Source organism: Pleurodeles waltl, chromosome 8 (genome assembly GCF_031143425.1).
Source record: "Pleurodeles waltl isolate 20211129_DDA chromosome 8, aPleWal1.hap1.20221129, whole genome shotgun sequence".
Classification (NCBI taxonomy): domain Eukaryota; kingdom Metazoa; phylum Chordata; class Amphibia; order Caudata; family Salamandridae; genus Pleurodeles; species Pleurodeles waltl.
The window spans coordinates 1536763945-1536784614 of NC_090447.1; the positions used below are offsets into that span (position 1 = coordinate 1536763945).

General features: G+C 48.6%; 1 protein-coding gene across 1 annotated transcript in view; it reads right to left on the minus strand.

Annotated features, from left to right (window-relative positions):
• Positions 1-20059, minus strand: part of MAB21L3 (mab-21 like 3) — a 126600-nt gene extending 106541 nt beyond the window's left edge. Inside the window, exons 1-2 of the mRNA XM_069202975.1 lie at positions 19064-20059; positions 6053-6192 (exon numbers count right to left, since the gene is read on the minus strand). Of these exons, the coding sequence (XP_069059076.1) occupies positions 6053-6127 (75 nt within the window). The 5' untranslated portion in view covers positions 6128-6192; positions 19064-20059. The remainder of the gene's footprint in view (positions 1-6052; positions 6193-19063) is intronic.
• Positions 20060-20670: the final 611 nt, after the last annotated feature.

Below are 20670 nucleotides of genomic sequence, written 5' to 3' on the forward strand. Positions count from 1 at the left end.
CTGGTTCCAGGGGGCAAAGTCACCTCTTCTACCCAGCGCTATGGAACTCCGAGTCGGGTAAACCTGCTTTAAGGTGCGCCGTGGCGCAAACATGGAAAGTGCGACTAATCCCTAATACGGGCCTAGATTGTTTGAAAAGTAGTTATTGAAACAGTGACTTTTTAAAGCTGAACCGGCCCACATTCCTGCCCGCTCTAATGACAATACTATTGGAGAATCAGAAGGCTAAGCAATTTTCATGTAAACCTTAAATGTTGCCTCGATTGTTATTATAGATGGCAGCATTTGCTAGGCTATTAAATCTAACTCAGAACATGTTTTTTGTACAGCACACATCCCGCAGTCACATATTTGAAGATGCTCGCATAAGTGATAATGAACAAATAGAAGGATCTGTGAAATAAAACATTTGTCTAAGATCACAACATTTGGTCCAGCAGGGAAGCTGGGATTGATCCCAGATTTTCCAATTTCACACTGCAGTTCAGCCAGTAGATGGGTGTCTATTTCTGACCTCAAAGGTTAACATTTTGTCTGATCAGCTTAGAGCATGGGTGACAGGCAGAATCCACATTACGTTGCAGTCAGTTTTACATAGTGCAAACCTTGCCCACGGACCTAGCAGAGCTTCACAACAGACACAGACTACGTTACATGTTTGTTTTACGCACACAGAGATTTGGTGGGATTCGCAAGATGGTCAGCCAAAGCCTGGCTCAGTCCCGGCTCCTGACGATACATGGGTGTCAGGTGTGGCCGCTTGGCCACATCACCTCACTGAGAGCTCGCCTCGTCCTGGGCTCGGGGTTCTCAGATGCCTCACTCGAGCTTTCAGTGGCTTGCCCACTTCTAGTACAAACATGGGCAGCATGGCCTGACTGGGGAGCAAGGCAACTGGCAAAACCCTGGGAGGGTCACAGTGAGAGATGACTCTGTTAGAGTAGCTGCTACAAGGCACCAATGCCATGCAAAACACAGCCACAACTGCAAGCTGCACGGCCCTAAAATGACCACAAAAAACGCTCTGCCCAGACTGCATGAGCACGCCGATTTTATGACTCATATTTAATACCCTTTGAAGTAAGGATGAGGCGTAACAGTCAGAGCTGCCGACTTTGGAGCTGGGGCACCAGGTTTGAGTCTCAGCGTCGGCTCAACATCCTGTGATCCTAGGCAAATCACTTAGGCCCTCATTTGGACATCGGTGGTAAAAACCGCCTACTGCCGCGGCAACGGCCGCCAAAAGACCATTGCCGCGGCTACCAGCCGTCCGCTGTATTATGACCACAGCCAGATTTCCGCCACAAGAATGTGAGTGTGTGTATGTAACAACCAGCAGACTGGGGCAAACTGAGGCAGGAAGATAGGGACAAACAGGGGCAAACAGATTGGAACCTACATATATAGAGAGGGACAAACTGAGGCAGAAAGACAGTGATAAACAGAGGCAGATAGGGATAAACTGCCGCAGAAAGATCGGGAGAAAGAGTGGCAGACTGCCATAAACCAAGACAGAAAGACAGCTACAAACAGGGCAGACTGGGACAAACCGAGGCAGAAAGATAGGAGCAATCAGGGGCAGACTGGACAAACCGAGGCAGAAAGATGGGACAAAAAGGGACAAACAAACTGGAGCAAACACAGATAGAGTGGGACAAACTGAGGCAGAAAGACAGCAATAAACAGAGGTAAACTGGGATACATTGAGGCAGAAAGATCAGGACAAACAGGAGCAGTCTGAGACAAAATGAGGCAGAAAAATAGGAACAGACTGGGGAAATCTGAGGCAGAAAGATAGGAACAAACAGGGACAAACAGACTGGAACCACAATAGACCAGCAGACTGGGAAAATCCAAGGCAGAAAGATGGAGACAAACAGGGGCAGACTGGCACAAACTGAGGCAGAAAGATGGGACAAGCAGGGACAAACAGACTGGAACAAACAGAGACAGACGGAAATCTGAGACGCAAAGACAGCAACAAATGAGGCAGACTGGAACAAACAAAGGCAAAAAGATAGAAATAAACAGGGACAAACCGACTAGAACAACAAGAGACCAGCAAACTGGGACAAACTGAGGCAGAAAGATAGAGACAAACAGACTGGAACAAACAGAGACAGACAGGGACAAACTGGGACAGAAAGATAGCAACAAAGACTAGAACAAACAGAAACAAACAGACTGAGAAAATCTGAGGCAGAAACTTAGGGACAAAGAAGGGCAGATGGGGACAACATGGGGCAGGAAGATGAGACAAACAGACTGCAACAAACAGAGGCAGGACGACAGCAACAAACAGAGGCAGACTGGAACAAACAGAGGTAGAAAGATAGGGGCAGACAGACAAACTGAAGCAGAAAATTAGAGTCAAAGACTGGAACAAACAGAAACAAACAGAGAAGGGAAAATCTGAGGCATAAAGATAGGGACATACAGGGGTAGACTGGGACAAACAGGGGCAGAAAGATGGGACAAACAGACTGGAACAAACAGAGACAGACTGGGATAAACGGGGCCGAAAGACAGCGACAAACAGGGGCAGACTGGGACAAACTAAGACACAAAAAGAGTGACAAACAGGTGCAGATTGGGACAAACTAAGACAGAAAGATAGGGACAAACAGTGGCAGAGTGGGACAAACTGATGCAGAAAGATACGGGCAGAAAGGGCAAGACTGGGGCAAACGGATCCAGAAAGATAGGGACAAACAGGGGCAGGTTGGGAGAAACTAATTCAGAAGGATAGGGACAAAGAGGGACAAACAGACTGAGACAAACTGAGGCAGAAAGATAGGGATAAACAGGGCGAGACTGAGATAAACTGAAGAAGAGAGATAGGGACAAACAGGGGCAGAATGAGACAAACTGAGGCAGAATGATGGGACAAACAGGGCCAGACTGGGACAACAGGGGAAAAAAAGACAGCGGCAAACGGGTCCAGATTGGGTCAAGTTGAGGCAGAAAGATAGGGACAAAGGAGGCAGACTGGCCCAAACTGAGGCAGAAAGATAGGGACAAACAGGGTCAGTCTGGGAGAACAGGGTAGAAAGGCAGCAACAAACTGGTCCAGCTTGGGTCAAGCTGAGGTAGAAAGATAGGGAAAACCAAAGGCAGACTATGTCAAACTGCCACAGAAAGATAGGGACAAACTGGGGCAGAAAGATAGGGACAAACTAGGACAAACTGAGGCAGAAGGATAGAGACAAACTAGGACAAACTGAGGCAGAAAGATAGGGCCAAACTATGACAAACTGAGGCAGACGGATAGGGACAAACTAGGGCAACTGAGGCAGAAAGATAGGGACAAACTAGGACAAACTGAGGCAGAAGGATAGGGACAAACTGAGGCAGAAGGATAGCGACAAACTAGACAAACTGAGGCAGAAAGATAGGGACAAACTATGACAAACTGAGGCAGAAAGATAGGGACAAACTAGGACAAACTGATGCAGAAGGATAGGGACAAACTAGGACAACTGAGGCAGAAAGATAGGGACAAACTGAGGCAGAAAGACAGGGACAAACTAGGACAAACTGAGGCAGAAGGATAGGGACAAACTATGACAAACTGAGGCAGAAGGATAGCGACAAACTAGACAAACTGAGGCAGAAGGATAGGGACAAACTAGGACAAACTGAGGCAGAAAGGTAGGGACAAACTAGGACAAACTGAGGCAGAAGGATAGGGACAAACTAGGACAACTGAGGCAGAAAGATAGGGACAAACTGAGGCAGAAAGACAGGGACAAACTAGGACAAACTGAGGCAGAAAGATAGGGACAAACTATGACATACTGAGGCAGAAGGATAGGGACAAACTAGGACAAACTGAGGCAGAAAGATAGGGAAAAACTAGGACAAACTGAGGCAGCAAGATAGGGACAAACTGAGGCAGAAAGATAGGGACAAACTGAGGCAGAATGACAGGTACAAACTGACAAACTGAGGCAGAATGATAGGGACAAACTAGGACAAACTGAGGCAGAAAGATAGGGACAAACTGAGGCAGAAAGATGGGGACAACTAGGACAAACTGAGGCAGAAAGATAGGAACAAACTAGGACAAACTGAGGCAGAAAGATAGGGACAAACTAGGACAAACTGAGGCAGAAAGATAGGGACAAACTGAGGCAGAAAGACAGGGACAAACTAGGACAAACTGAGGCAGAAAGATAGGGACAAACTGAGGCAGAAAGATAGGGACAAAATAGGACAAACTGAGGCAGAAAGATAGGGACAAACTGAGGCAGAAAGACAGGGACAAACTATGACAAACTGAGGCAGAAGGATAGGGACAAACTAGGACAAACTGAGGCAGAACGATAGGGACAAACTAGGACAAACTGAGGCAGCAAGATAGGGACAAACTAGGACAAACTGAGGCAGAAAGATAGGGACAAACTGAGGCAGAATGACAGGGACAAACTAGGACAAACTGAGGCAGAAAGATAGGGACAAACTGAGGCAGAAAGATGGGGACAAACTAGGACAAACTGAGGCAGAAAGATGGGAACAAACTAGGACAAACTGAGGCAGAAAGATAGGGACACACTAGGACAACTGAGGCAGAAAGATAGGGAACAACTGAGGCAGAAAGATAGGGACAAACTGAGGCAGAAAGATAGGGACAAACTATGACAAACTGAGGCAGAAGGATAGGGACAAACTAGGACAAACTGAGGCAGAAAGATAGGGACAAACTAGGACAAACTGAGGCAGCAAGATAGGGACAAACTAGGACAAACTGAGGCAGAAAGATAGGGACAAACTGAGGCAGAATGACAGGGACAAACTAGGACAAACTGAGGCAGAAAGATAGGGACAAACTGAGGCAGAAAGATGGGGACAAACTAGGACAAACTGAGGCAGAAAGATAGGAACAAACTAGGACAAACTGAGACAGAAAGATAAGGACAAACTAGGACAAACTGAGGCAGAAAGATAGGGACAAACTGAGGCAGAAAGATAGGTGGAAACTAGGACAAACTGAGGCAGAAAGATAGGGACAAACTGAGGCAGAAAGATAGGTGGAAACTAGGACAAACTGAGGCAGAAAGATAGGGACAAACTGAGGCAGAAAGATAGGGACAAACTAGGACAAACTGAGCCAGAAAGATAGGGACAAACTGAGGCAGAAAGATAGGGACAAACTATGACAAACTGAGGCAGAAGGATAGGGACAAACTATGACAAACTGAGGCAGAAAGATAGGGACAAACTATGACAAACTGAGGCAGAAGGATAGGGACAAACTAGGACAAACTGAGGCAGAAGGATAGGGACAAACTAGGACAAACTGAGACAGAAAGATAGGGACAAACTGGGACAAACTGGGGCAGAAAGATAGGGACAAACTGAGGCAGAAAGATAGGGACAAACTAGGACAAACTGAGGCAGAAAGATAGGGACAAACTGAGGCAGAAAGATAGGGACAAACTAGGACAAACTGAGCCAGAAAGATAGGGACAAACTGAGGCAGAAAGATAGGGACAAACTATGACAAACTGAGGCAGAAGAATAGGGACAAACTATGACAAACTGAGGCAGAAAGATAGGGACAAACTATGACAAACTGAGGCAGAAGGATAGGGACAAACTAGGACAAGCTGAGGCAGAAAGATAGTGACAAACTAGGACAAACTGGGGCAGAAAGATAGGGACAAACTGAGGCAGAAAGATAGGGACAAACTAGGACAAACTGAGGCAGAAAGATAGGGACAAACTGAGGCAGAAAGATAGGGAAAAAACTAGGACAAACTGAGACAGAAAGATAAGAACAAACTAGGACAAACTGAGGCAGAAAGCCACAAACAAATTAAGGCAGAAATAAAGGAACAAAGAGACTGGATCAAACAGAGACAAACAGACTGGGACAAAATGAGATAGAAAGACAGGGACAAAAAGGGAGAGACAAATAGGGAAAAACAAAGAGTGAGAAAGGGGCCAAAGGGTAGTCAGAGAGACAGACCGCTAGGCAAAGGCTCAGGAGGCGCTGAGAGGACAGACAGACGCAGCCCCACAGACAGGCTTCTCCCCCCCCTCTCCTCACCTTGTTGTGGAGGAAGCTCTCCAGGTCCTCCTCAGTGATGCCTCTCATGGCCTGGCGCTCCTCCCTCCCAAACATCGGAGCTGGGGCCTGGGAAGAGCCGGACACACAGCCCTAGTGCCTTGATCGACACTCAGAGGCTTCTAGCAGAGAAGACATAAAAGGCCCACTTGAGGGTTTGAGGATGCTCCACTTCTAGGATTCTCTCACCCCAGGCTGTGAGGGCCGAGGCATCCCAGAGCTGTCTCTGTCTCTTCTCTCTATCCACCTCTCTCTCACACACTGTCTCGTCTCTCCACCTCCTCTCACTCACTCTCTCTCTATCCCCCTTCTCTCTCACACTCTGTCTCTTCTCTCCTCCCCCCTCTCTCACTCTCTGTCTCTTCTCTCTATCCCCCTTCTCTCTCTCTGTCTCTTCTCTCCACCCCCTCTCTCTCACTCTCCGTCTCTTCTCTCTATCCCCCCTCTTTCACACACACTCTGTTTCTTCTCTCTATTCCTTTCTCACACAATCTGTCGCTCCTCTCTATCCCTCTCTCTCACACACACACACTCTGTCTCTTCTCTCTATCCCCCTCTCTCTCACACACACTCTGGAGGTAACTACCCATCCGCCAGATTATGACCACTGTCTGACTTCCACCACAATAAGGGCGGAAATCCGGCAGTGTTCATACTTGTAGACGGTGGTGACCTGGCGCTGCTAACACCAGCACCGCCCGCCAGTAGAAGCGCTGTTAGCCGTATTTTGAGCTGCAATACGGCCGGGCGGTGTTCTGCTAGCGGGCGTTGCTGGAGGTAGCAGCGCCCCTTCCTGTTCCCTGCCGGACGACCTCCTCGCCTAAGGTAAGTCGGGCGTCCGACAGTGGAGGGGGAGGGGGGGATTTTGTGTGTGTGTCTGAGTGCGTGTGTGAATGCGTCTGTGTGTTGTGTTGTATGCGTGTGAGTGAATGCGTTTAAGAATGGTGGAGTGAGTGCGTGTCCGCATGTCAGTGTGCCTGTGTGTAAGAATGTCTGTGAGTATGTCTGGACGAATGTGTATGTGAATGCGTGTCTGCCAGTGAATGAGTGAATACGTGTATGCCAGCGTACGTGAATGGGTGTATGCATGGTGTGTGTGGGTGTATGTGTGCGTGTATGCGGGGTGGGGGATCAAGGGTGCTCTGACTGTAGTGGGGGTGGGAGGGTGATGTGTGCGTTTATGGGGGATGGGGGAGTGAATGCGTGTATCGGAGGGGTGTGGGTATTCGAATCAGGGGGGAGTTGGGGACGTGTTTCAATGGAGGGGGGTGGAGGATTTTTAGGTGAGTGTTGGCGGGGTGGGGGAGCCGACTACTGGTGACAGGGAAGGAATCCCTGTCACCGGTAGGGCCTACCGCCATGGTTATCATGGCATTGCTATTGCCACTGAAACCATGGCGAAAGGAAGGCTCATAATGCCGCCAGCGGTACTCCGTGGGCCACCTGGTCGGAGATTGACATCTCCGGCCTGGCTGCTCATACCGCCATCATCGTATGAGTGGTGAAGTGGCGAGTTGGCTGCATCCAACCCGCCACACTCATAATGTGGCGGTACGTCCCGCCAGCCTGTTGGCTCAAAAGACCGCCAGGGTTAAAATGAGGGCCTCTGTCTCTTCTCTCTATCCCTCTCTCTCACACACACACTGTCTCTTCTCTTTCATTCTCTCTCTCTCTCTCTCACACACACACTGTCTCTTCCCGCTATCCCCCTCTCACCTCACACACACTCTCTCTTCTCTCTATCCCTCTCTCTCTCTATCACACATACTCTGTCTCTTCTCTTTATCCCTACCTGTCACTCACACTGTCTCTTCTTTCTATCTCCCTCTCTCTCACACACCCAGTCTCTTCTCTCTATCCCTCTCTGTCACACACACAGCCTGTCTGTTCACTCTATCCCTCTCTCTCACACACACTCTGTCTTGCTTCTCTCTATCCCTCCCCCACACACTCTCTTCTCTCTATCCCTCTCTCCGTCACACACACACTCATCTCTCCATCCCTCTCTCTCTCACACACACACTGTGTCTCTTCTCTCTAGCCCCCTCCCTCTTTCACACACACTGTCTCTTCTCTCTATCCCTCTCTCACACACACACTCTCTGTTCTCTCTATCCCGCTCTCTCTCACACACACTGTGTCCCTCCTCTTTATCCCTCCCTGTCACTCACACTGTCTCCTCTTTCTATCCCCCTCTCTCTCTCACACACCCTGTTTCTTCTCTCTATCCCTCGCTCTCACACACACACACAGCCTGTTTCTTCTCTCTATCCCCCTCTCTCTCACACACACTCTGTCTCTTCTCTCTATCCATCTCTCTCACACTCTCTCTTCTCTCTATCCCTCTCTCACACACACTCTGTCTCTTCTTTCTATCCCTCTCTCCCTCACACACACAATCATCCCTCAATCCATCTCTCTCTCACACAAACACACACTGTCTCTTCTCTCTATCCCCCTCCCTCTTTCACACACACTGTCTCTTCTCTCTATCCCTCTCTCTTTCACACACACCCTGTCTCTTCTCTCTACCCCTCTTTCTCTCTCGCACACCCTGTCTCTTCTCTCTACCCCTCTTTCTCTCTCGCACACACTGTCTCTTCTCTCTATACCTCTTTCTCTCTCGCACACACACTCTGTCTCTTTTCTGTATCCATATCTCTCACACAATCTGTCTCTCCTCTCTATCCCTCTCCCTCTCACACACACTCTCTCTTTCTTCTCTCTATCCCTCTCTCTCACACACACACTGTCTCTTCTCTCTATCCCTCTCTCTCACACACACACACACACACACCCTGTCTCTTCTCTATACCCCCCTCTCTCACATACACTTTCTCTTCTCTCTATCCCTCTCTCTCTCACACACACTGTCTCTTCTCTCTACCCCTCTTTCTCTCTCACACACACATTCTGTCTCTTTTCTGTATCCATATCTCTCACACAATCTGTCTCTCCTCTCTATCCCTCTCTCTCTCTCACACACACTCTCTCTCTCTTCTCTCTATCCCTCTCTCTCACACACACACTGTCTCTTCTCTCTATCCCTCTCTCTCTCACACACTCTGTCTCTTCTCTCTACCCCTCTTTCTCTCTCGTACACACACTCTGTCTCTTTTCTGTATCCATATCTCTCAATCTGTCTCTCCTCTCTATCCCTCTCTCTCACACACACACACTGTCTCTTCTCTCTATCCCTCTCTCTCTCACACACTCTGTCTCTTCTCTCTACCCCTTTCTCTCTCACATACACTGTCTCTTCTCTCTATCCCTCTCTCTCTCACACACTCTGTCTCTTCTCTCTACCCCTCTTTCTCTCTCGCACACACACTCTGTCTCTTTTCTGCATCCATATCTCTCACACAATCTGTCTCTCCTCTCTATCCCTCTCTCTCTCATACACACTCTCTCTCTTCTCTCTATACCTCTCTCTCACACACACACTGTCTCTTCTCTCTATCCCTCTCTCTCACACACACCCTGTCTCTTCTCTATACCCCCCTCTCTCACATACACTGTCTCTTTTCTATATCCCTCTTTCACTCACACACTCTGTCTATTCTCTCTATCCCTCTCTCTCTCTCACACTGTTTCATCTCTGTATCCTTCTCTCACGCACACTCTCCGTCTCTTCTCTCTATCTCTCCCTCTCTCACACACATACACTGTCTCTTCTCTCTATCCCCCTCTCTCTCACGCATACTGTCTCTTCTCTCTATCCCTCTCTCACACACCCTGTCTCTTCTCTCTATCCCCCTCTCTCACACACTCTCTCTTCTCTCTATCCCCCTCTCTCACACTCTCTCTATTCTCTCTATCCCTCTCTCTCTCTCACACACTCTCTCTTCTCTCTATCCCTCTCTCTCACACTCACTGACTCTTCTCTCCATCCCTCTCTCTCACACACATTCTCTCTTCTCTCTATCCCTCTCTCTCTCTCTCTCTCTCTCTCTGTCTCTCTCTCTCTCACACACACACTCTGTCTCTTCTCTCTCTCTCTACCCCTCTCTCCCACACACACTCTGTCTCTTCTCTCTATCCCTCTCTCTCTCACCCACACTCTGTCTCTTCTCTCTCTACCCATCTCTCACACACACACTCTGTCTCTTCTCTCTATCCCTCTCTCTCTCACACACACTCCGTCTCTTCTCTCTTCTCTCTATCCCTCTCTCTCACACACACTCTGTCTCTTCTCTCTATCCCTCTCTCTCTCACACACTCTGTCTCTTCTCTCTACCCCCTCTCTCACACACACACTCTGTCTCTTCTCTCTACCCCTCTCTCTCTCACACACTGTCTCTTCTCTCTATCCCTCTTGCTCACACACACTCTGTCTCTTCTCTCTACCCCTTCTCGCTCACACACACTCTGTCTCTTCTCTCTCTCTCTACCTCTCTCTCTCACACACACTCTGTCTCTTTTCTCTATCCCTCTCTCACACACACACTGTCTCTTCTCTCTATCTCCCTCTCTCTCACACACCCAGTCTCTTCTCTCTAGCCCCTCTCTCTCACACACACAGCCTGTCTGTTCACTCTATCCCTCTCTCTCACACACACTCTGTCTTGCTTCTCTCTATCCCTCCCCCACACACTCTCTTCTCTCTATCCCTCTCTCCGTCACACACACACTCATCTCTCCATCCCTCTCTCTCTCACACACACACTGTGTCTCTTCTCTCTAGCCCCCTCCCTCTTTCACACACACTGTCTCTTCTCTCTATCCCTCTCTCACACACACACTCTCTGTTCTCTCTATCCCGCTCTCTCTCACACACACTGTGTCCCTCCTCTTTATCCCTCCCTGTCACTCACACTGTCTCCTCTTTCTATCCCCCTCTCTCTCTCACACACCCTGTTTCTTCTCTCTATCCCTCGCTCTCACACACACACACAGCCTGTTTCTTCTCTCTATCCCCCTCTCTCTCACACACACTCTGTCTCTTCTCTCTATCAATCTCTCTCACACTCTCTCTTCTCTCTATCCCTCTCTCACACACACTCTGTCTCTTCTTTCTATCCCTCTCTCCCTCACACACACACTCATCCCTCAATCCATCTCTCTCTCACACAAACACACACTGTCTCTTCTCTCTATCCCCCTCCCTCTTTCACACACACTGTCTCTTCTCTCTATCCCTCTCTCTTTCACACACACCCTGTCTCTTCTCTCTACCCCTCTTTCTCTCTCGCACACACTGTCTCTTCTCTCTATACCTCTTTCTCTCTCGCACACACACTCTGTCTCTTTTCTGTATCCATATCTCTCACACAATCTGTCTCTCCTCTCTATCCCTCTCCCTCTCACACACACTCTCTCTTTCTTCTCTCTATCCCTCTCTCTCACACACACACTGTCTCTTCTCTCTATCCCTCTCTCTCACACACACACACACACACACCCTGTCTCTTCTCTATACCCCCCTCTCTCACATACACTTTCACTTCTCTCTATCCCTCTCTCTCTCACACACACTGTCTCTTCTCTCTACCCCTCTGTCTCTCTCACATACACATTCTGTCTCTTTTCTGAATCCATACCTCTCACACAATCTGTCTCTCCTCTCTATCCCTCTCTCTCTCTCACACACACTCTCTCTCTCTTCTCTCTATCCCTCTCTCTCACACACACACTGTCTCTTCTCTCTATCCCTCTCTCACACACACACACCCTGTCTCTTCTCTATACCCCCCTCTCTCACATACACTGTCTCTTCTCTCTATCCCTCTCTCTCTCACACACTCTGTCTCTTCTCTCTACCCCTCTTTCTCTCTCGTACACACACTCTGTCTCTTTTCTGTATCCATATCTCTCAATCTGTCTCTCCTCTCTATCCCTCTCTCTCACACACACACACTGTCTCTTCTCTCTATCCCTCTCTCTCACACACTCTGTCTCTTCTCTCTACCCCTTTCTCTCTCACATACACTGTCTCTTCTCTCTATCCCTCTCTCTCTCACACACTCTGTCTCTTCTCTCTACCCGTCTTTCTCTCTCGCACACACACTCTGTCTCTTTTCTGCATCCATATCTCTCACACAATCTGTCTCTCCTCTCTATCCCTCTCTCTCTCATACACACTCTCTCTCTTCTCTCTATACCTCTCTCTCACACACACACTGTCTCTTCTCTCTATCCCTCTCTCTCACACACACACCCTGTCTCTTCTCTATACCCCCCTCTCTCACATACACTGTTTCTTTTCTATATCCCTCTTTCACTCACACACTCTGTCTATTCTCTCTATCCCTCTCTCTCTCTCACACTGTTTCATCTCTGTATCCTTCTCTCACGCACACTCTCTGTCTCTTCTCTCTATCTCTCCCTCTCTCACACACATACACTGTCTCTTCTCTCTATCCCCCTCTCTCTCACGCATACTGTCTCTTCTCTCTATCCCTCTCTCACACACCCTGTCTCTTCTCTCTATCCCCCTCTCTCACACACTCTCTCTTCTCTCTATCCCCCTCTCTCACACTCTCTCTATTCTCTCTATCCCTCTCTCTCTCTCACACACTCTCTCTTCTCTCTATCCCTCTCTCTCACACTCACTGACTCTTCTCTCCATCCCTCTCTCTCACACACATTCTCTCTTCTCTCTATCCCTCTCTCTCTCTCTCTCACACACACACACTCTGTCTCTTCTCTCTCTCTCTACCCCTCTCTCCCACACACACTCTGTCTCTTATCTCTATCCCTCTCTCTCTCACCCACACTCTGTCTCTTCTCTCTCTACCCATCTCTCACACACACACTCTGTCTCTTCTCTCTATCCCTCTCTCTCTCACACACACTCCGTCTCTTCTCTCTTCTCTCTATCCCTCTCTCTCACACACACTCTGTCTCTTCTCTCTATCCCTCTCTCTCTCACACACTCTGTCTCTTCTCTCTACCCCCTCTCTCACACACACACTCTGTCTCTTCTCTCTACCCCTCTCTCTCTCACACACTGTCTCTTCTCTCTATCCCTCTTGCTCACACACACTCTGTCTCTTCTCTCTACGCCCTCTCGCTCACACACACTCTGTCTCTTCTCTCTCTCTCTACCTCTCTCTCTCACACACACTCTGTCTCTTTTCTCTATCCCTCTCTCACACACACACTGTCTCTTCTCTCTATCCCTCTCTCTCACACACATGCACTGTCTCTTCTCTCTATCCCTCTGTCACACACATGCACTGTCTCTTCTCTCTATCCCCCTCTCTCTCACACACCCACTGTCTCTTCTCTCTATCCCTCTCACACACACACACACTCTCTTCCTGCTATCCCCCTCTCTCTCACACACACTCTGTCTCTTCTCTCTCTCTCTACCTCTCTCTCTCACACACACTCTGTCTCTTTTCTCTATCCCTCTCTCACACACACACTATCTCGTCTCTCTATCCCTCTCTCTCACACACATGCACTGTCTCTTCTCTCTATCCCTCTCTCACACACATGCACTGTCTCTTCTCTCTATCCCCCTCTCTCTCACACACCCACTGTCTCTTCTCTCTATCCCTCTCTCACACACACACTCTCTCTTCCTGCTATCCCCCTCTCTCTCACACACACTCTGTCTCTTCTCTCTATCCCTCTCTCTCTCTCTCTCTCACACACACACTCTGTCTCTCCTCTATACCCCCCCTCTCTCACACACACACTGTCTCTTCTCTCTACCCCTCTCTCTCACACACACATACTGTCTCTTTTCTCTATCCCTCTCTCTCACACACTGTCCCTTCTCTCTACCCCCTCTCTCACACACACACGCTGCCTCTTCTCTCTACCCCCTCTCGCTCACACACACTCTGTCTATTCTCTCTTTCCCCCTCTCTCTCATGCACACTCTCTGTCTCTTCTCTCTATCCCTCCCTCTCTCTCACACACACTGTCTCTTCTCTCTATCCCTCTCTCTCACACACACACTGTCTCTTCTCTCTATGCCTCTCTCTCTTACGCACACTGTCTCTTCTCTCTATCCCTCTCTCTCACACACACTGTCTCTTCTCTCTACACCTCTCTCTCTCACACACTCTGTCTCTTCTCTCTATCCCTCTCTCTCACACACACTCTATCTTCTCTCTATCCCTCTCTCTCTCACGCACTGTCTCTTCTCTCTATTCCTCTCTCTCTCACACACCCTGTCTCTTCTCTCTATCCCCCTCTCTCACACACACACACACACTCTCTTCTCTCTATCCCCTCTCTCTCACACACACTGTCTCTTCTCTCTATCCCTCTCTCTCACACACACACACTGTCTCTTCTCTCTATCCCTCTCTCACACACATACACTGTCTCTTCTCTCTATCCCCCTGCCTCTCACACACACTGTCTCTTCTCTCCATCCCTCTCTCACACACATACACTGTCTCTTCTCTCTCTCCCTCTCTCACACACATACACTGTCTCTTCTCTCTATCCCCCTCTCCCTCACACACACTCTCTTCTCTCTATCCCTCTCTCTCACACACTGTCTCTTCTCTCTATCCCTCTGTCTCTCTCACACACCCAGTCTCTTCTCTCTATCCCCTCTCTCTCACACACACTCTGTCTCTTCTCTCTATCCCTCTCTCTCACACACACTGTCTCTTCTCTCTATCCCTCTCTCTCACACACTCTCTCTCGCTCTCTGCCCCTCTCTCCCTCTCTCACACACCCTGTCTCTTCTCTCTATCCCCCTCTCTCACACACACACACACACTCTCTTCTCTCTATCCCCTCTCTCTCACACACACTGTCTCTTCTCTCTATCCCTCTCTCTCACACACACACACTGTCTCTTCTCTCTATCCCTCTCTCACACACATACACTGTCTCTTCTCTCTATCCCCCTGCCTCTCACACACACTGTCTCTTCTCTCCATCCCTCTCTCACACACATACACTGTCTCTTCTCTCTCCCTCTCTCACACACATACACTGTCTCTTCTCTCTATCCCCCTCTCTCTCACACACACTCTCTTCTCTCTATCCCTCTCTCTCACACACTGTCTCTTCTCTCTATCCCTCTGTCTCTCTCACACACCCAGCCTCTTCTCTCTATCCCCCTCTCTCTCACACACACTCTGTCTCTTCTCTCTATCCCTCTCTCACACACATGCACTGTCTCTTCTCTCTATCCCCCTCTCTCTCACACACCCACTGTCTCTTCTCTCTATCCCTCTCTCACACACACACTCTCTCTTCCTGCTATCCCCCTCTCTCTCACACACACTCTGTCTCTTCTCTCTATCCCTCTCTCTCTCTCTCTCTCTCACACACACACACTCTGTCTCTCCTCTATACCCCCCTCTCTCACACACACACTGTCTCTTCTCTCTATCCCTCTCTCTCACACACACATACTGTCTCTTTTCTCTATCCCTCTCTCTCACACACTGTCCCTTCTCTCTACCCCCTCTCTCACACACACACTCTGCCTCTTCTCTCTACCCGCTCTCGCTCACACACACTCTGTCTATTCTCTCTTTTCCCCTCTCTCTCATGCACACTCTCTGTCTCTTCTCTCTATCCCTCCCTCTCTCTCACACACACTGTCTCTTCTCTCTATCCCTCTCTCTCACACACACACTGTCTCTTCTCTCTATGCCTCTCTCTCTCACACACACTGTCTCTTCTCTCTATCCCTCTCTCTCACACACACTCTGTCTCTTCTCTCTATCCCTCTCTCTCTCACGCACTGTCTCTTCTCTCTATTCCTCTCTCTCTCTCACACACCCTGTCTCTTCTCTCTATCCCCCTCTCACACACACACACACACTCTCTTCTCTCTATCCCCTCTCTCTCACACACACTGTCTCTTCTCTCTATCCCTCTCTCACACACATACACTGTCTCTTCTCTCTATCCCCCTGCCTCTCACACACACTGTCTCTTCTCTCCATCCCTCTCTCACACACATACACTGTCTCTTCTCTCTCTCCCTCTCTCACACACATACACTGTCTCTTCTCTCTATCCCCCTCTCCCTCACACACACTCTCTTCTCTCTATCCCTCTCTCTCACACACTGTCTCTTCTCTCTATCCCTCTGTCTCTCTCACACACCCAGTCTCTTCTCTCTATCCCCTCTCTCTCACACACACTCTGTCTCTTCTCTCTATCCCTCTCTCTCACACACACTGTCTCTTCTCTCTATCCCTCTCTCTCACACACTCTCTCTCGCTCTCTGCCCCTCTCTCCCTCTCTCACACACCCTGTCTCTTCTCTCTATCCCCCTCTCTCACACACACACACACACTCTCTTCTCTCTATCCCCTCTCTCTCACACACACTGTCTCTTCTCTCTATCCCTCTCTCTCACACACACACACTGTCTCTTCTCTCTATCCCTCTCTCACACACATACACTGTCTCTTCTCTCTATCCCCCTGCCTCTCACACACACTGTCTCTTCTCTCCATCCCTCTCTCACACACATACACTGTCTCTTCTCTCTCCCTCTCTCACACACATACACTGTCTCTTCTCTCTATCCCCCTCTCTCTCACACACACTCTCTTCTCTCTATCCCTCTCTCTCACACACTGTCTCTTCTCTCTATCCCTCTGTCTCTCTCACACACCCAGTCTCTTCTCTCTATCCCCCTCTCTCTCACACACACTCTGTCTCTTCTCTCTATCCCTCTCTCACACACATGCACTGTCTCTTCTCTCTATCCCCCTCTCTCTCACACACCCACTGTCTCTTCTCTCTATCCCTCTCTCACACACACACTCTCTCTTCCTGCTATCCCCCTCTCTCTCACACACACTCTGTCTCTTCTCTCTATCCCCTCTCTCTCACACACACTGTCTCTTCTCTCTATCCCTCTCTCTCACACACACACTGTCTCTTCTCTCTATCCCTCTCTCACACACATACACTGTCTCTTCTCTCTATCCCCCTGCCTCTCACACACACTGTCTCTTCTCTCCATCCCTCTCTCACACACATACACTGTCTCTTCTCTCTCCCTCTCTCACACACATACACTGTCTCTTCTCTCTATCCCCCTCTCTCTCACACACACTCTCTTCTCTCTATCCCTCTCTCTCACACACTGTCTCTTCTCTCTATCCCTCTGTCTCTCTCACACACCCAGTCTCTTCTCTCTATCCCCCTCTCTCTCACACACACTCTGTCTCTTCTCTCTATCCCTCTCTCTCACACACACTGTCTCTTCTCTCTATCCCCCTCTCTCTCACACACCCACTGTCTCTTCTCTCTATCCCTCTCTCACACACACACTCTCTCTTCCTGCTATCCCCCTCTCTCTCACACACACTCTGTCTCTTCTCTCTATCCCTCTCTCTCTCTCTCACACACACACTCTGTCTCTCCTCTATACCCCCCTCTCTCACACACACACTGTCTCTTCTCTCTATCCCTCTCTCTCACACACACATACTGTCTCTTTTCTCTATCCCTCTCTCTCACACACTGTCCCTTCTCTCTACCCCCTCTCTCACACACACACTCTGCCTCTTCTCTCTACCCGCTCTCGCTCACACACACTCTGTCTATTCTCTCTTTCCCCCTCTCTCTCATGCACACTCTCTGTCTCTTCTCTCTATCCCTCCCTCTCTCTCACACACACTGTCTCTTCTCTCTATCCCTCTCTCTCACACACACACTGTCTCTTCTCTCTATGCCTCTCTCTCTCACACAGTCTCTTCTCTCTATCCCTCTCTCTCACACACACTCTATCTTCTCTCTATCCCTCTCTCTCTCACGCACTGTCTCTTCTCTCTATTCCTCTCTCTCTCTCACACACCCTGTCTCTTCTCTCTATCCCCCTCTCTCACACATACACACACACTCTCTTCTCTCTATCCCCTCTCTCTCACACACACTGTCTCTTCTCTCTATCCCTCTCTCACACACATACACTGTCTCTTCTCTCTATCCCCCTGCCTCTCACACACACTGTCTCTTCTCTCCATCCCTCTCTCACAAACATACACTGTCTCTTCTCTCTCTCCCTCTCTCACACACATACACTGTCTCTTCTCTCTATCCCCCTCTCTCTCACACACACTCTCTTCTCTCTATCCCTCTCTCTCACACACTGTCTCTTCTCTCTATCCCTCTGTCTCTCTCACACACCCAGTCTCTTCTCTCTATCCCTCTCTCTCACACACACTGTCTCTTCTCTCTATCCCTCTCTCTCACACACTCTCTCTCGCTCTCTGCCCCTCTCTCCCTCTCTATCTCTGTCCCTCTCTCGTCTTCCTCTCGCACCTTCTCTGTTCTCTCTCTGTCTGTCACTCCTCTCCCCATCTCTCTTCTGTTTTCTGTCTCTCTCTCTGTCCCTCTATTTCTCCCTCCTCTCTGTGTGTGTCTCTCTCTTACCCCTCTCTGTCTTCCTCTCGTTCCTTCTCTGCGCTCTCTCTCTCTGTCTCTCACTCCGCTCCTCATCTCTCTTCTGTTTTCTATCTCTCTCTCTGCCTCTCCCTCTCTGTCTGCCCCTCCTCTCTTTGTCTCTCTCTCTCTACTCCTCGCTGTCTTCCGCTCTCACCTTCTCTGTTCTCTCTCTCTGTCTCTCACTCCTTTCTCCATCTCTCTTCTGTTTTCTATCTCTCTCTCTTTCTCCCTCCTCTCTCTGTCTCCACCCCTCTGTCTTCCTCTCTCACCTTCTCTGCGCTCTCCCTCTGTCTCTCACTCCTCTCCCCATCCCTCTACTGTTTTCTGTCTCTGGCTCTCTCCTCCCTCTCTCTACCCCCTCTCTCTGTCTCTCTCTCTCTTTCACGCTCTCTGTCCCTCTTTTGTCTTTAATCCTCTCTTTCTTCCTCTATTTGTTTCTCTCCCTCTCTTTCTATCCTGGTGGTCCTCTCCTTTCGTTTTCTCTTATTTATGTTTTCTTTCTAGCTCTGGGGACATCTTATTTTTCTGTATTTTTCTTATTTTATTTTTTAATATTTTCTTCTTTCGTTGTCCGTGCTTCCTTCTCCTTCCCCCTTTCTCTCTCTGTCTTTTTCTCTTTTGAACTATAATTTTCATAATCCTGCTCACAATGCCACTTACCTCTCCTCCTCTTCTCCCGACCTTCCGTCTTCGTCGCTTTGACCGTCTTTTTCTCCTTATTTCCTTCTTTGTTTCTCTTCAAACCTTTTTCTTTTTCTCCTTTATTACTTCTCTCTGACTTTTTGTTCTTTTTTCACTTTCTTCACCCCTTTCTTCCTTCACTGTCCTTTATCTTTTTCGTTCACTTTCTGTTTTTATCTTTCTTTTCTCTGGTTCTTGTATCCCTTCCTTCTCTCCTGTCTGTTTCTGTTTCTCTGTCTTTGCCTCCTCTCCTTTCCTTTTTTATTCTTCCTTCACTCTGTTTAATCTCTTTTCTTTCGGATTCTGTTGCTTATCTATCTTTCTTTTCTCTGGTTCTTGTATCCCTTCCTTCTCTCCTGTCTGGTTCTCTGTCTTTGCCTCCTCTCCTTTGTTTTTGTATTCTTCCTTCACTGTGTTTAATCTCTTTACTTTCGGATTCTGTTGCTTATCTATCTTTCTTTTCTCTGGTTCTTGTATCCCTTCCTTCTCTCCTGTCTGTTTCTCTGTCTTTGCCTCCCCTCCTTTCCTTTTTTATTCTTCTTTCACTCTGTTTAATCTCTTTTCTTTCGGATTCTGTTGCTTATCTATCTTTCTTTTCTCTGGTTCTTGTATCCCTTCCTTCTCTCCTGTCTGTTTCTCTGTCTTTGCCTCCCCTCCTTTCCTTTTTTATTCTTCTTTCACTCTGTTTAATCTCTTTTCTTTCGGATTCTGTTGCTTATCTATCTTTCTTTTCTCTGGTTCTTGTATCCCTTCTTTCTCTCCTGTCTGTTTCTGTTTCTCTGTCTTTGCCTCCTCTCCTTTGTTTTTGTATTCTTCCTTCACTGTGTTTAATCTCTTTTCTTTTGGATTCTGTTGCTTATCTATCTTTCTTTTCTCTGATTCGTGTATCCCTCCCTTCTCTCCGGTCTGCCTCTGCTTCTCTGTCTGCTCTCCTTTCCTTTCTCACCCCGTCCCTCCCTGGTGGCTCTGCTGGCAGTAAACACGCGCTCACCCTGTCTCTTTACAGTAAACAGGCCACAGACGGACCTCGCAGCGGGGGCTCCGGTGATCGATCGCTTCGATCGGCTCCGACGCTTCTGCTCCAGCGCACGCGGGACTGAGCCCGGAGGGGCGGCGGGGGTCCCAGCATGCCCCGCGCACGGATCCCACCCTAACATTGACAACCAGGGCATATTTATACTTCTTTAGCGCCGAAGCGGCGCAAACTTGCAAAATACAATTGTGGCCCATATTTATACTTTTTTAGCGCCGCATTTGCGTAAATTTTTTATGCTAATTTTGCGTCAAAAAGAGGCGCAAATGCGACGCTAAAGATGTATAAATATGGGCCTAAGTTTAAGAATATCAGTTTTCCTGGTCAGATAAGTTCCTTCTGGTGACCCCCACAGTGTAAGACGGGGCTACTTGGAAAGCCTCACGCAAGTGCATACAATATAAATATGGATTTAAACATTCAAAAAGTATGGACAAAATATCTATTTATTTACAAGTTTTTTAAAGCACTAAGAGGCAGATTTATACTTTTTCACGCGCAGTTTTGCTTGAAAAAGTATAGCGTCATTCCAGGATGCCAGCCTGGCGCCATA